Source organism: Thermobia domestica, chromosome 9 (assembly GCF_964235325.1).
Source record: "Thermobia domestica chromosome 9, izTheDome1.hap1.1, whole genome shotgun sequence".
In the NCBI taxonomy this organism is placed as follows: Eukaryota; Metazoa; Arthropoda; class Insecta; order Zygentoma; family Lepismatidae; genus Thermobia; species Thermobia domestica.
In genome coordinates this window covers 37,854,188-37,870,690 of record NC_137462.1, presented here as the reverse complement: position 1 = coordinate 37,870,690, position 16,503 = coordinate 37,854,188, and the positions used below count along the sequence as shown (strand labels likewise).

Genomic DNA, 16,503 nt, shown 5'->3' with positions numbered 1-16,503 from the left:
CTGAAAACAGCAGTGATAACTTATATATCTTTTCAATTTTGTAAAAGCAACGGTGGGATAAGCTTTTTTTCTTTTCTTTTCTTTTCAATTATTGGGAAAAGAATTAAAACACAAGTTACCTTTACTTCTACTATTACTAAAGACATCAGTGCGATTAATAGTTACTTCCTCAGTTACTGAGGGCAGTAGTGGAACACTTAAACTGTAACGTTCATTAAATGAAAAACATGCGTAATAACAGCAACACGATAGTGTGATTTTTGTTTCCTCAAATCATAAGGTCAACAGTGCAACAATTCATTCACACAATTATTAAAACAGCAGTGATAGACAGTACCTAATATTTTTTTCAGTTTCTGAGAACAGCAGTGTCACAAATATTTAGTTTTTCCTCAGTTGCTGAGGACAGAAATGCGACATAACCACAATACTTACTAATACTCACTTTAAGCTTCTTTTGTAAGCTGTGCAATCTTAATTTTTGGTCATTAGTTATAACCTTCGACTAAGTTACTTTTACATTAAGGCTGAGTAAATGGTAGATTGGTTATAAATGACATAATAGGGGATATTTAATTTTTTTAAAAAAATATGAAATCTTCTTAATTATGAAGCCATCTGTCATTTGCACTTTTAATTTGTTTCTTACCACTACAATTAATGAAGATGGTAATGTTGGCAACTTTAAAATTATACTAATACAATTTTCATGTATGAGAAACTAAATATGGTATTTCTTTTGTTAGTGGTTTTGTATAGTTTCATAGTTCTGTGCAATGCTTCGTTTAAGTTATAATTGGATCAAAAGATCCAATATATTTCAGTCAAAAATTTTCTTGTAGGCCTTATATCTGGAGAACTACATACAGTGTAGCCAATTCAAACTATCACTTAACTCAGTATGATGTGCTTATTTCGTAAAAGATACGAAAACTCGATTTAGGGTCTGTTCAAACATTTTGTGGTCCCTGATCCAAAATCTAATTATTGGCCAAGATCACAATCTTTTGATACATTTTTTGAATCATTCCTAAACTTCTTGGCCAAGATCGCAACCCTTTGATCCATTCTTTTGATCATTCCTAAGATTCTTGTTAGAGTCCAAATTCATTGTAAGATCTTTGGTTAAAATGAAAAATAATTCGTAATTATTTGCATTTCTTAAATCTAAAACTGTATTTCACAATCTTTGAAGTTCCTTTCTTATGTTCCTTACTGATAACTTTTACATACCATACACCAAACCTAAGATTGTAGCTAATGACCGAAAATTAGATTGTATGTTCTGTACAAAAGAAGCATAAAGTGCGTGTTGTTTTTGTTATACCTTTTATGTACAATTACAAATATGTAATGCGTCAGTTTATTTTTATTCACTTTCTTTCAGTAAGAAAAAAAGGAGTAGTAAAACTTCGTGTTAACGAATATATTACCACCAAGTTTTCCAATTTATATTTCACGGAAAAAAAAATCGAACAAAATTACCATGGAAAACTATCATAAGAATAAAATATTTATTATATGAGAATGTCGAAACAAATTGAAAAATGTTCTTATTCAAGTAAGGGGAAAATTGAAAAGGAAACTGATAGGATTTAAATTAATTCTATGCAGTAATAATTGTAGTTTTCAGAATCACAAACGGTATCTGTTTTGTAAAATAAATGACAGCTCAAATTTTAGATAATAAAATCATATAAGTTTATAAATTTAACTGAAAATGGTATAATACACGTGACATAAAGTGGTACATACAATATTTTTACCTGATAAATATTTCTTTTATGTAATTTGAAATTTATTTAAAATAAATTCATACATAGTAATTAATATAATTCATTGCCCTTGTTATGTACCTGTTTATTAATTAAACATATTTTATTTAAGGAAAACATCCTCCTGTGACTGGTTGCGAACATTGTCCACCTGGTGTTTCATGCGACAAAGTCACTGGTGCCTGTATAACAGGTAGGACTATCATTTGCATGCATAACCCAATGATTTCCCAGCTTAAAGTATTCTTACAGGCACTAGCAGTATGAAAGCTTCATCCAAGTTTGCATTATGTCTAGATACTATATAATTATGTTTTGTTATTCCACGACTATCATACTTGAATAATGCCATAACTTATGTTAATATTGTTAGGAATCATCTATCAAGTTTTGTTGCAATAATGATGTGAGTTTAATGAATAATTTTTACATGTGAAGCATAACTATAATGACTAAGAGTTACGTGACATGAAAAGTCATTAAAATCTAGAAAGAAACTACCTATTTTTCATTTGTTTTTGCTATATTTCATAGTAAAATCGGCAAGAATAGAACAGAAGTAATCTCAAATAGTTTCTTTGTAGTGACAGCTAATGCGTAACAAGAATTTGTATTACCGTATATAATGAAAATCAAGCTTCCTGTTTTCATTATTATTTCATTTTATTACTGGAAGTCGAAGACTTGAAATAACCTATTGAGTTTACTGTAAAAGTGTAGTTTAACTGTATAGTAACTTCCGGAAATGAAAGAAAATATATGAGATACAAGAGAATCAGAATCAAAGAAAATATAGTAGGGGATAATTTGATTACCAGCTTATTTGACGAGTAGACTTATTTGAGGAGAGTAGGAGGCTAGTTGCTCCTTATGAAATATGAAGTATGAAAATCGCATTGGTGACTCAGCGAATATATTCGAAATGTCTGCAGGCATCGATTAGATAACTTACTTACTACTAGCATACAATGAAGAAATTGTTTTTGTTTTTGTCAGCTTTCTTTTGTATACATTGGACGTGCGTATAGGGTTTTCAGGACTTATATATATATATATATATAACTGATTGCACTGAAGTACGTAATGAGTGCTTACAGATTACACATTGAAATATAAATATTATTTCCAAAGGTAATATATTAATATATAATTAAAGCCATTGAATTTTGTTGCATGCTTTCTGTTTATACTTGTTTGGTTTGATATATATGTTTGTGTTTGGATATTTAGATCTATAGGTAATTTGTTCATCACGCAGTTACATTTGTCTCTATGTAATTCATGATTGATTTCTCGTTCTATTTATCATTTTATTTATTCATTAGAATTAACAATAGTTCGACAATATTTGTTATGTGTAATTTAAGTCCTACATCTATTTTGAAAATTGCATGTGGAAAAGTGAACAGATTGCAAAGCGGCCACAAGTTCTGCATCGTGAGAAACGTAATATAGGTTAAAGTATTGGTTTCCAACCTTTTTGGCTGATGTCACAGTTTGCTGAACTTCACCGACATCGCAACATATTTGTTTGATTTTTTTATTACTGGTAATAATAACATAAGTTATAATAGTGGAAGCCTACAAATCTCTATAAAGTAGTGACTCTATGTATTACGGAGCATTGTTGCTATTGCTGAGGGTATTGACTAGTACAATCTGACTCAAAATTGATTTTCACTATTATTAAATGCGTCATGACTTTTAAATTCTAATATTTCTCGACACACCCTATAGGACTGCGTGACAGATCAGTATGTCGCAACACACTGGTTAGGAACCACTGAATTGAAGTATAAATATTAAGTATTGTTGACGAAATTTACGTAGATAACAAGAATACATGATCTTGCTTAAATAAAGGCTTTGAAATATGTAGTACAATTTGCTAATGGAAAGAAAATTAAAATTTTATACTTAATTATCAGAAAAGTGTCTGCAAAGACAATTTACAAATGTACCGCATGATCTCATTTCTTTCAGCGTATAACATTCAAGCATACTTTTAATCACCATGTACTTTATATTGATACGTTTTCTAAAAGTAGATTTTTTCTACTTTTTTCTTCTAAAATTGGAAAAGTAGAAAACAGATTTTTGAAAAGCAATGTCTTCTTTTAGGCACAATATTCACAGGATTTAAAACTGTTTTCAATAGTTTTAATTAAGCAAATTAAAATTAATTGAATAAATTGCTGGCAACTGAAGAGAAAGCTTAGGGTAAAGAAGACAGTATATTGTTAAATTTTTTGTTCACTATTGTCTTAATAGATAATCAAACCCAGCTGTAAAATGATGTTCCTAACGTGTGAGAGTTACAGAAAGTATAGGGTTCGTAATCATCAACAATATTGCAAGACGTAGTGATTATAGTATATTTTACATTGAAGTATGAGCAATATTCACTTGTCCACTGTGCAATTTAAAGAATAATTGCTACTTTTAATCAAATATGGTATCTTTTAAATACAGAAGATTTATTCTATTATTATTACGGATTTGGATTTAAAATTTGGATGCAAGCTTTCTACTGTTATTTTGTTTTTCCTGCTTTTGTTTGCTTTTTACTGTTTCTAAAGCTTTGGTGAAACAAATATGGTGTGTTGCTGTTTTGTTATTTTGGAGCAGCCAGAACGTAAATTTCATGTTTGCATCGTATGCAGCAGTAATTTTCCACAGCTTTTAACAGACTAACAGGGAGCGAAGTCCGCAGCTACGCGTCTCCTCAAGGTGGAGGACACCTGCTCGTCATTAATCAAAATCACTCTCCCATAGAAGCCATAAAAAAAAAGTATATGATTATTATAAAATCCCTTTTTCCTGGTTTACCTAACCTTTATATTCCAGATTGCATTGTTTCTTTCCATACCTTATATCCCTGACATCCATGTCATTTTTTTTAACAGCTCAGAAGACTGTGCTTGGGTTTCTATTTCCTCAAGTGCTTCTCGCTCTGAATTTATTATTTCAACTCTTCCCTTATTTTTCCAAGAACTAACTGAGTAGAAACAGAATAATTAGATTTTGCAAGCACATTCTTTCTTTGTAACAAAAATTACTGGATTATTAGACTTACTTGCAAGTAGAACTTCTTTAAAACAATTATAGATCCTTATCTTGGCATGATCTTTTTACTAGAATTTAGAAATTTAGATTTGTTAGAATTCTTGCCTATTCTCTTAGTAGAAAAAGCAACACATCTTTTTTTCCTTTTTATTGTTCGTTTCTGTGTATTATAGTTCCCTTTTTTATGACAGGACCAGTGCTTTCTTTTCCAGCAATTTATTTTTTTTAGTACATTTTCTGTAGATTGTGTTTCAGTCTTATTTCATTGTGTTTTATAGTTATTTTTCTTTTCCAGTTTTAGTTATGATTGTATATAATATATGTATATTTGTATAAAATGTAAATATTGGTATAAAAATAATCATGGTATTATGTAGTGTACTATTTCAAAATATGAACTTTCTAATCTAGTCAATTATTGTAAAATTATAAGAAACATCATTACAAAACAGTATTAATATTAATACTACATTTTACATTTTAAATATCGAATTCTTCAATACTGTTGGTGTTTACTTATATATAATAAAGTTACTTTCTATATTTTGAAATATCAAGTTAGAAAGGTAGCTTTATTAGTAGATAAACAAAATAGACAATGCCTTCACTTTTCATATCATTATTTTAAAATCTTCTGCATTTATTTTCCTCTTATTGTTCCAGCTCTTCTTATATTAGTATCTTTCCTTGTATCTTTCTTTTTTGAAAACATTTTTTGTGATTTTTAAAGAAATTATGCTTCTATCGTTTAGCTTCTATCAAATAATGTATGACTCTTCAATTTCTTCTAATTATTTTTTTATTAATATTTTTAGAATGCAGTGTGCGCTTTGTGATTTTATTTTTCCTAGTTTTTCTTCAAAAAATATCATATTTAATTTCTCTAGATGTACTCCTCTCTCTCTCCTAGTCAATTCTAGAGAATCTTCTCGTAGATAGAATTAATCGTTCTTCTAGATACTTTTCTTTCTTATTTAAGACAATTTTTAATTTAATGGAGTAAATATATCGGGTGTTCTAAAAATGGCGCCCACGGACCACAGCACTATTCTACAGGTCAAGATAAAGCGAAAATGTTATATAATGGAATGCCCTCCGGGGCCTCCTTCAGCCGCTATGGGGAATCAAAATTTCACTATTTGGCAACATCGTATATTCACTTGGAACCATTAGCTTGCTCTATAAATCCATCAAACAGTTACATCGATTGTTAAGGTAATAAGTTGTGCTAGTATCAATGTTTATTGACCTTAACTGTCATCTGACAAAATCGATGTAATTATTTGATGAATTGGTAGATCTACTGTGTGGTTCTTTATCTGCGACGTTACCACATAGTGCAATTCGCGTCTCCAGACGAGGACTCGAAAGGTATACAAATATATATATATATTGGTTTATTTTGCCTTATAGAATAGTGCTCTGTGGTCTATGAGCGCCATTTTTAGAACATCCGATATTGCTTATTTGTATTACAGATGATGTTTGTTGGTATCAATACATCCTTCTACATTTTCTTTTCCAATATCTTTATGAAGAATTGTATCTTTTTGTACTTCTAAATCTGTATATTGCTTCCTGCGCATGATTTCATGCTGAGCAGGGATTGAAGTTCATTGAGTAGTTCGTCTTTTTCGCTTTTACGTTCCTTCGTTTTGCAGTTTCACTTCATTTGATTGTAATGTTTATATAAATTTTATATGCATGAACTGAGAAAGAAATTTTGGAAGTTTGAGAACACAAAAAATTGAAGCATATTTCCTTTGCTTAAGCATGTTAATGAAACATTAGAAAATTTTAAAAAGACTTTGGGATTGATCTAACAAAATTATTCTAGTATCGGTAATTTTGTTGCCATAAGGAATCAAAATACCGGTATGTTGTGATCATTTATTGCATGTATTGAGGAAGAATAAAGTCTTTCCGGAGCAGCATATGATCAAGTTCCTGAAGTATTTGTGTTTGGACGGGCTTTAAATGCTATTGTTGTATGATAAGTGCTTTCGTGTTTCAAATTAAATCTCGTTCTGAGCTTTCCAGCTGTATTTCTATATGTTTACGAAACAGTTTATGATGTATCATAGTTAAATTTATATTACACTTTGGTTAATTCAGATGTAAGAGTTGTTGAAAGCAACTCTTATTTTTATTTACGTAATAGGCATGAACAATAATTATGATTCATTTTGCCTTTCTTGATTTTTAATGAAAGAATCCTTAAAGATATATTCACAACTAAAAAATCAGTGTAAAATAATAGTAAAAATAGTTCTGTGTAAAACTTGAATTAGCAAGATAGACATTTCAAGATTAGGCTTGACTTTCTTATGAATACATTACAAATAATATACACAATGTATGTATATTTTTTGAAAGTAATTTACTAATGCATTATCTTATATTTGATCTTTTATCAGTTGAATTAAGTATCTCAAATCTCCTGAATGATAGTGAAAGGACTCAGCAAAGAAATACAAAACCATTTCGGATATTGTGCCACTTTGTACGAACTTATCCGATTATATTTTCCGAATATATAAACGTAATTTTTTTTCTTTCCTTTCGTTTATTGTCAATTTTCTAACTTTATTGATTTCTATCCTTGGTTGATGAACAATTGATGTACACATAAGGCAAAAACTAGTGAGATAATTAAAGCCCGATATTATTATAAGGTAGAGGCTACTTTCTATGGTAGTTTACCAAAATTAAGTTTTTAAGTACTTTACTGTATTAATTAAAAAAAAACTAGTTTTTCATTAATGCATATGATTCATATTATCTTAATTATTTTTTCCTCAAAATTGTTTCTACTGCATGATTCGTGCAACTGTTAAAGTTGCGTTGCAATGATTCCAATGAAGAATATTGTGAGAATATTGTCAATATCGTCGAGAAATAAGAAGTCCATTTTTAATTGTACGTAATAAGTACTAAAGAATTTCATATATAAAATGAAATATGAGTAATAGCAAGCTGTTATTCATTAACAACATTTTTCGACCGAAAGTGTAATATGATTTCTTATAAGTTGAAGTAGAATGCATGCAATCCTCGGCCAGTTGCATATTACCTTTTTGTAAGACTAAGTCATTATTTTCGCCATCAAGTTTTACTTCTTAAATTCATATGTATGCATGTAAAAATGAATGATAAATATCATTTGCATTTTCTAATAATTCCAAGAAAAATATTGTATGTAATTAATGCTTTACTAACATGTATAATATTAATATGCCACGCAAGACGACAAAGAACGCTTATTAATATTTTTGCTCAATCCCGTTGCTTGCGGTGATGGCAGTTTTAATACTAAATTACAATACACTTTTTAAAACACAAAATTTTCACACATAATATAGTAGATGTGTAAATTAAATCTATAGTGAAATGTACAGTTAATAGTAACAACTAAAATATTATTGTACAATAATATAAAATATTTTACAATAATTCTTATTACAGCACTCTTTAGTAGTTTTTGTTCATTTTACATTACTGTATATAGTTAATAGTTTTCTTCTGTTGTAACGTTGTTTTCTTCTTACACTGCCTAGTATTCAACTGAACTGTCATTTACATTTTATTTCTTTGTTCCTTTACTACTAGCGACAGAATCACCAGGAACAACTATTGGGTCTCAAGCGGCAACAGTGACACCTTCACATGGTTACAGGGCTGAGACCACGCCTTCATATGAAACACAAACAGAGTCACCAGCGACTCATGAGCCATCTGTGGACTCTGAAACAACATATATCCCAAAGACTCAGACACCACAACAAGAAGAACTCACTACAACAAAAGTTGGTTTGCCAACAGAACACACTTTCAAAGTTACTGACGAAGACCTTACACATAGAACCACAGTACTGACAGAAACAACATTGCCTTATAAACCAATCACAGAAACTACTATACACAGTAGCTCTACAGCAACAACACCATCTGTAGGCTTTAGAATAGATACTGATGAAACTACTCCGTACGAACGGTCTTCAGAACAAACTACGATTGTTAGTCCTGCTTCCTCAAAAACACCTCTAACAGCTCTACCTACGGAACCCGTTTTTACAGAAATTAAAACTGCTACTGAAACTTCAACTGAAGCTTCCAGTCACGCCACTGAAAGTGGTAAACCATCTGTTACTTCAGAAACAGTCCTCTCAACTTCACCAATAACACAAAAGAGTTCTTCCGAACAACCTACAGAAATTCCACCGGTGCACACTGAACAAACCATTCCACCGGTGCATCCTGAACAAACCATTCCACCAGTGCATCCTGAGCAAACCATTCCACCTGCAACTCCGCGATATCCACAATTTTATACGGAGGCTGTTGAAGCTGAAACTACCGAGGAGCCATTTGCTTATCTTACAACTCCTGTGCAACTTCCTACCACAGAACACAGGCAGGTCACACCCAAAGAATATACAGAATCATTCACTCAATCTATTTCGTACAAAACAACACCAGAAACTGTAGCTTTTACTCATTCGGAAATGTCATCAACTCCATCAACAGATATTGAAACTAGGATATTTGAGGAAACAACCGTTCCTGATTTCGCTAAATCTTCATCGGCATCTCCATCAACTGAGGAATCTTCATTTACCACCAAATCCCAAGAAACTACTACTTCTTATCCTAAAGAAGTAACATCAAAATATACAGAAATACCGTCAATTTTCAAAATATCTACTCCTGTGGAAGAACCATCATCAACAACAATTATTCACGAAGAAACACCAACCTCTTCTTCTGAACTCCCCGTAACAGAACCTGAAGTACATACACCAAAATTATTTTCTGAAACATCTGAATCATCAACGACGGAAACACCACGAAGTTCGCCGAAAGTGACTGTTATACCTGAAACTACGTACGCTGCGAAGTCAACTGAAAGTTCAACTGCACAAACAAGTATTTTTGAAACCAGAGTTCCTATTTCAGAAAGTTCGTCTGAAACATCCGATATAGAAAAATCATCTATCACAACAGAGTCCCTTGACACAAGATTCTTGGGTGAAACCACCACCCCATATTTTGGTGGATATACTTCTAAGGTAGGAATTACTGAAATTACTACTAGTTCAACAGCAACGAAAGTACATGCAGAAACTCCCACGACACAACAGAGTGAAGTTACTTTCCCTCCAGTACCTACTACATCTCCAAGTGAAGTGTCACATGAAGTAACGAGTTCTGCTACTACTCTTGAGAGACATTCAACCACACAATCTTCTTTCTTTGAAACTAGAAAACCCACTGAACCAGTAGTAGCGGAAACTGAAACAGAATTTTCATTACCTTCGACTGAACGCCCAGCCTCCACTACTCATGTCGAAACTACTTCATCTATTTCTGCAGAAATTTCTTCTGAATTTCCAGAAACTACTTCAAAAGCTATTACTGAAACCACACCAAAGTTTTTTACAACATCCGAAGAAAGTACATATCCCACTTTCTTTGAATCTTCTGAAGAACCAGTTCGAACTTCAGCAAAAATTCCAACCGAAATTCCAACTATTGAAAGTCGAACAGAACCTGAAACATTCACTGTTGAACCAGTTGAGGCTGAAACATCATCAGAGGCCCCAGAAACTTCCTCCTACCGTCCAGAAGTTCCCACGACAAAATTATTTAGGGAGTCATCAGAAGTCCCAAGTACACAGCCTACCTCATTTGAAAGAACCTCTGAAACATATACAGAAATTCCAGCTACTTATCCAACTGTCACTAGCTCACCTAGTAAGGAAACTTCTGAAAGTACAACTGAAAGGTTAGGATCTTCCGAAAGTTACACAACAGAAATGTTCCAAAGCTTTACAGAGAGCAAAGAAACAATTTCATTACCATCTTTCGAAGTAACTACACAAAGAAAGGAAATTCAGGAATCAACACCGTTGACTACTCTGGTTCCCAGAATATTCGACACTGAGTCTGAAACCACTGAGGCGAGTACACTCTCTTCACAAACAACTATTAAAGAACAATTTACGGAAACGGCCGAAAGTAGAATCCCAGAACCCATAACTGAGTCTATTACGAGCACTGAAACAAGCCTAACGACTACTAAATCATCATCAGAAACTTCTATTGACGTTAGAATATTGACAGAACTTCCTGACACAACAATTTCAACCATATCTTTCGAAACAACGACCATTACATCAACCACAACCATTTGCACTGTAGATGATGATTGTGACCCTTCCCTCGCCTGTAGACAAGGACAATGTGTTGATCCTTGCATCGAGAGCGACGCATGTCCACAAAATTCTAGTTGCACAGTTTCAAATCACACCACTCGTTGCATTTGCCTACCAGGTTACATAGGAGATCCACAAGAGGAATGCATAAGAGGTACATGCAACACGTCAGAACATATTAATATTCACAAACAGTATAATCAATACTTGATATACGTAGATATATATGTATATTGATATAAATACATACATTTTGAAATTACAAATTTAAAATTCTTCATTCTTATCTTCTCTGTCTGCCACTGTCTTTGGTAGTGGTTTTATTTGCACATTAAAGAAAACAAATTTAATAGTGTACTTCTAGTAGTGACTTTTAATTTGCTTGTACAGTAATTGAACTATAATTCTGAACATAACTGAGTTAAAAATATCTTGTTAATGCCATGTAATATATTTAATATTATAATAGCTAATTTTTCAAAACTTGTGATCTTAATAATTCATTACTTTACTTACAAGATTTTACCATTTTACTTAAATTACGATCATGAACAAAAGACAAAATACTGATGCTTCTTTTGTAACACTCGTAATCCACTAATATTAATCCATATTTTATCTAGCTCCACCTGGTGGTTCTCCCAAAGTCGATCGTCCTTGTGTTTATGATAGCGATTGTCTAGAAACAGAAGCGTGTTTCATGTCATTCTGTCAAGATCCATGTGAATTTGCAAAGGCCTGTGCTCCCACCGCAAAATGCCACGTAAAGGCACACAGGCCCATTTGCACTTGTCCAGCAGGTTACGAGGGGAACCCAACACTCAAGTGCTTCTTGTCCACACCATGTAAGCTACTAATATAATATTTAATCAACCTATTTCTTGGTTCTTCTATCTTTGGAAAGGGATGAATCAACCAATATATATATATACATATATATGTGTGTGTTTGTGTTACTAGCATGAAGATTTAACAAATTGGCAATTAATAGCTCAACCGTCTACTCTTAATACATTAAATGGCGATTTTACCCCTTATTCTGCCAAATAACTGAGCAGTACTGACAACTAATTTCCATAATGACTTACCTGTAAATTAACTCGTAACAGCTGTCCGTAAAATAAAAATCGTTCATATCTGCATAACCAAATTCCATTATGAATAACATACCATTAAACACACATCAACTCATGCTGAAACCATTGTTGATTGTTGGGAAATTTTGCTATTGCGTACTTTTTAATTGATTGATAACATACATGTATTTTTCATTTAATTTTGCTTAATTCATTTCACATAGTATACAATAATCTATTTTCCTTACGAGAGATATTCTCATACGATAGCTACGCATAAACCTCATTGTCATTGTCACACTATCATACAACTATCATAATATTATCAATTTATTATTAGCAAGAAGTTCATTATCGTATTTAGTGTGCAAGCAATATTCTTTTAAGAGAATTTAAGAGGATTATTGTTTTGTTAACACAGGAATAAATTAAAATATCAACCCATCACTTGAGAATAAACTTATTCGGTATATTATTTCAACATTATTAATAAAATTTTATGATTTAATTATATTAAAATATATACCTAATTTCATTTTAAATGGAAACGTATTCCAAGTAATTATTTAAAAAAAAAAAAAAAAAACTTTGTTTCGTTTCTTGGTACGAAAAGAATAACGTTTGGTAAAAAGGATTTTGAATATTGCAGAAAGTTACCTTTGGAAACGGAATTGTCAAAAATGATGATAAAACATTGTTCTCTTATCTTTAATAAAAAGTAAATTTTCGTTTCTGCGTAAGCGAAAACAGTTTGGGATAATATACGAGAAAAATGAATAATTCTATCTATAGGTAACTACTATTGTATACAAAGAGTGAAGTAAATACAAAAAAGAAATCACCAACATTTGTGTTTTAAAAAATCAATAACCTAGATTATAAATTTGAAAGTGACTATGTTTGTGACTCTTAATCTCTTGAACCACCCGACCGATCTCAATCCAATTTTCAACATAATGAAGTTCAAACCTGGAATGATTTTTATCTATTAAATTTGATGGTAGAACTTATGGGAAGGGGAGGAGGGGGAGATAACAAAAATTAAACTGAATAACTCTCAAACCACTCGACTGATCTCGATCAAATTTTCTACAAAGATGAGGTTCGAGCCTGAGATGGTTTTTGTCATATCACTTTGACAATCCAACTTCGGGGAGGGGACGGGGAGAGACATTTAAAAATGATCGCAAATGACCGATATTAGTGTCGAATGTATAGTTTCCGGAGTCGCTGAGATGAACAGTAACACTTTCAATGCTGTTTAAATCCAAATTCAGCCCCCAAATTCGGAAGGGAAAGAAATAATATACCTAGGTATATATATATATATAAATGATGACCAATATTAGTGTTGAATCTATAGTTTTCGGGGCCGCTGAGTTGAACACTTCTGGTGCCCTACCTCGCAACATGGGAAAGGCCTGATATATAAAAATCGTCAAAAATGACCGATATTAGTACCGAATCCATAGTTTTCGTGGTCACTGTGATGAAAAGTGATACTTTCGATGGCGTTTAAATCCAAATGCAGCCATGCAACATGGAGAAGCGAAAATGACCGATATCAGAGAGTGCTAGTAATATTAAAAAGTGACTGACTAACGGAACATATTTTTAATTTTTTTAAAATTTTAATCCACCGAAGCGGGTAGTTGACGCTAGTAATAGATAATAAAGAAAAGATAAGATTTCTTTGCAAGAAATGTCTATATCAATCCTAAATTATCACTGAAAGATACACCAAAAAAGATGGAAAAACGCAAAAATCTGGCTGTGATAGCTGTAGAAAATGTGCAAACAATAACTGCAATGGACAATAGGTGTTTGCAATTTATTTGGTGTTGAAATAATCAAAATGTGCAGCATTTGAAAATTACAATTAAGATTCATATATTAAATTACGATTATATAATTACAAGTATTTATGATTATTACTTTCAACCCTTCGTTGTGATTCCGGATTCGATTCTCTACCTCAAGACCTACAGTAGTTAGATTCCAGGTCACGTGAGTTTGTGGTGGACAACATCGGGTTCATGTGTTTTTTCGGGATTCTTCCATTTCCTCCTCTATTCTCATTTCACCAATTTTGTTTTCATAAACATTCACTTTTACAATCATTAATTACTCTAAAGGGAAGTTAAAGATTTCATTTTTATTTTTTATTTGTTTGATAGAGCTAAGTCCTTAGATAGAAATTCGAATCGCGTTTCGGATCCCACTTGGAGAAATAGTACCATGTTACGTATCATCGGTACTGAAAGGGGATGTTCAGTTTTAATTAATCAATCCAACATCTTACAGCAACTGTGACAAGTATTGGCTTGATATTTTCCATGCTTTTAGCAACTAGAATAAAACTAGAGTATACTCAATGATTCACACACGCAAATTGATTATATTTTATTCCTTTACTTGAATTTTAAATTCGGATGTGAAGCTTTAAAAGACAACATTAAAAGTAAATTCAAATAAAGAAAATTAAAAGGCACCTTCAGTGTAATTTGAAAACGATTACTCAAAGAGTCATAAATGCAAATTAATTATATAATATTCCTTTACTTGAATTTTAAAGTCGGGTATGGAGGTTTAAAAGACTGTACATTAAAAGTCAATTCAAATAAAGGAAATTTAAAAGGCATCTTTAACATAACTTGAAAGCGATAAGTATATAATATACCTTAGAAGGTTACATCATTACTTCAAGCGCTGACTTCAATCCGTATCTTTAAATTTAATATACTTGACGAGCATTAAAAATAAAGTTTACGTAATGAAAAGTTAATAATATTTTGTTTCGTTTTGTTAAATGTTGTACAAATATGCATTGGAAATTTTTCAGCTAGCATCTTCGGAACTCATCTGTAATAGTTTCCTCTCCTAAAATAATTTACCAATATTCTGTCATTTTTGGACATACGAATCGTCTTTTGCTTCATTTTAAATACGTAATTTACAATTCCGAATACAATCGGGAGCGTTTCAAGAGAAAATATGTGTCTTGTCATTGTGTGCGTAAAAAGTGCACATGCTACACTACACTCGATGAAACTTTGTGTAGATTAACTATGATAAATAAATAGGTTAATAATGAAAAATGAGAACTTCTTTAAGATTTCTAATTATATTAAATCAATCCGTGATATAGTTGGAAGTTACGAACTAGAGACAATATATGAAGCTTTTGTTTGAAATACAGATATCGTAATCATATGTAGCAAAATAGTATAAAGTAAAATTAAAGAGAAAATCTGTAGGTTGTTAGGTTGTTAGGTTTTGTAGCTCTTCTTACATTCTACAGTGTAACATTTATTCCAATTTCAACAATTTTTCAATAGTAAGTTTCATATTTGCCCTAAGTCCGTCAGAATATATGATTATTGAACTACTTAAGATGTAATTCACTCAATGAATGTTCAATGATAACACACAAAATAAAATAAATTTAAACTTGTGTATTCTCCGAAGACTTTTTCACATTTATCTTATATTTTTACAATATTTCTTTCTTTAAATTGAACATACATACATCCACAATGACATCTTTTTAGATGATATCTTAACTGCATAGAAATCTGTCTGGCCACAAAACTTAACAACATAAATATGCAGGTCTGCTCATAAAAGAAAATGATATCTTCCGTACCAGACCATTGTCCATAACAACATTTACATATTTATACAGATTATCGTTACAACAGTTTTTTTTTTCTTTTGTTAAGTAATTTTTGAGGATAGTTAAATAATACAAAGATATACGATTGAGAGAATAGAATACAAAGAGAATAGAATACAAATGGAATAGAATACAAAGAGAATATAATACAAAGATAACCATTTTTGCTCTATGAACTTCCTCCAAGAAGGGCCATTTCGATTATTAAGTACGTAATACAGTCAGCAAATATACTTATTTAAAAAAAAAATCTAAATGCCAAATGAATAATGCAATCAAACAAACGAGAACTCTACACATATTTAAATACTCAGAAAAAACTATATTAAAAAGTACTGTAGCAATGGAACAGTGTTCAAAATGGTTGATTCAGCCCCTTCTAATATGTATTATAATTTATTCTTGAGTTCAAAAATCCAGAACAAATTAACTATGTGACTAGAGAATTCTTTCAATTTGTTAATATTCTTTCATTTAACTTTTACAAATTGTATATAAGAAAACTACTCAGAACTTTTCTCTACAGTTTGGTGTTGATACTAGTATATATACATATATAAATATTTAATCTTATTATCTATTTTTAGGTAAAAGAGTAGATCGTAGTTGGTAGTGATACCTTATCACTGGTCCTACTGTATAAATATACTGGTAGAATCTGTGTTACGTTGTTCTTGTATTTTAGTTTCTCTTTA

The 16,503-nt window shown here is 31.4% G+C and overlaps 1 protein-coding gene across 17 annotated transcripts in view; it reads left to right on the top strand.

The window, feature by feature from the left end:
* The window catches only part of LOC145694577 (uncharacterized), a 554,274-nt gene that overhangs the window by 281,248 nt on the left and 256,523 nt on the right, over positions 1 to 16,503 (top strand). For 15 of the 17 annotated variants that reach the window (XM_081770921.1, XM_081770922.1, XM_081770935.1 and 12 more), the window contains 3 exons: positions 1,888 to 1,968; positions 8,451 to 11,210; positions 11,680 to 11,901. In XM_081770921.1, the coding sequence (XP_081627047.1) occupies positions 1,888 to 1,968; positions 8,451 to 11,210; positions 11,680 to 11,901 (3,063 nt within the window). The remainder of the gene's footprint in view (positions 1 to 1,887; positions 1,969 to 8,450; positions 11,211 to 11,679; positions 11,902 to 16,503) is intronic. The other 2 variants (XM_081770928.1, XM_081770930.1) reach the window with 2 other exon arrangements.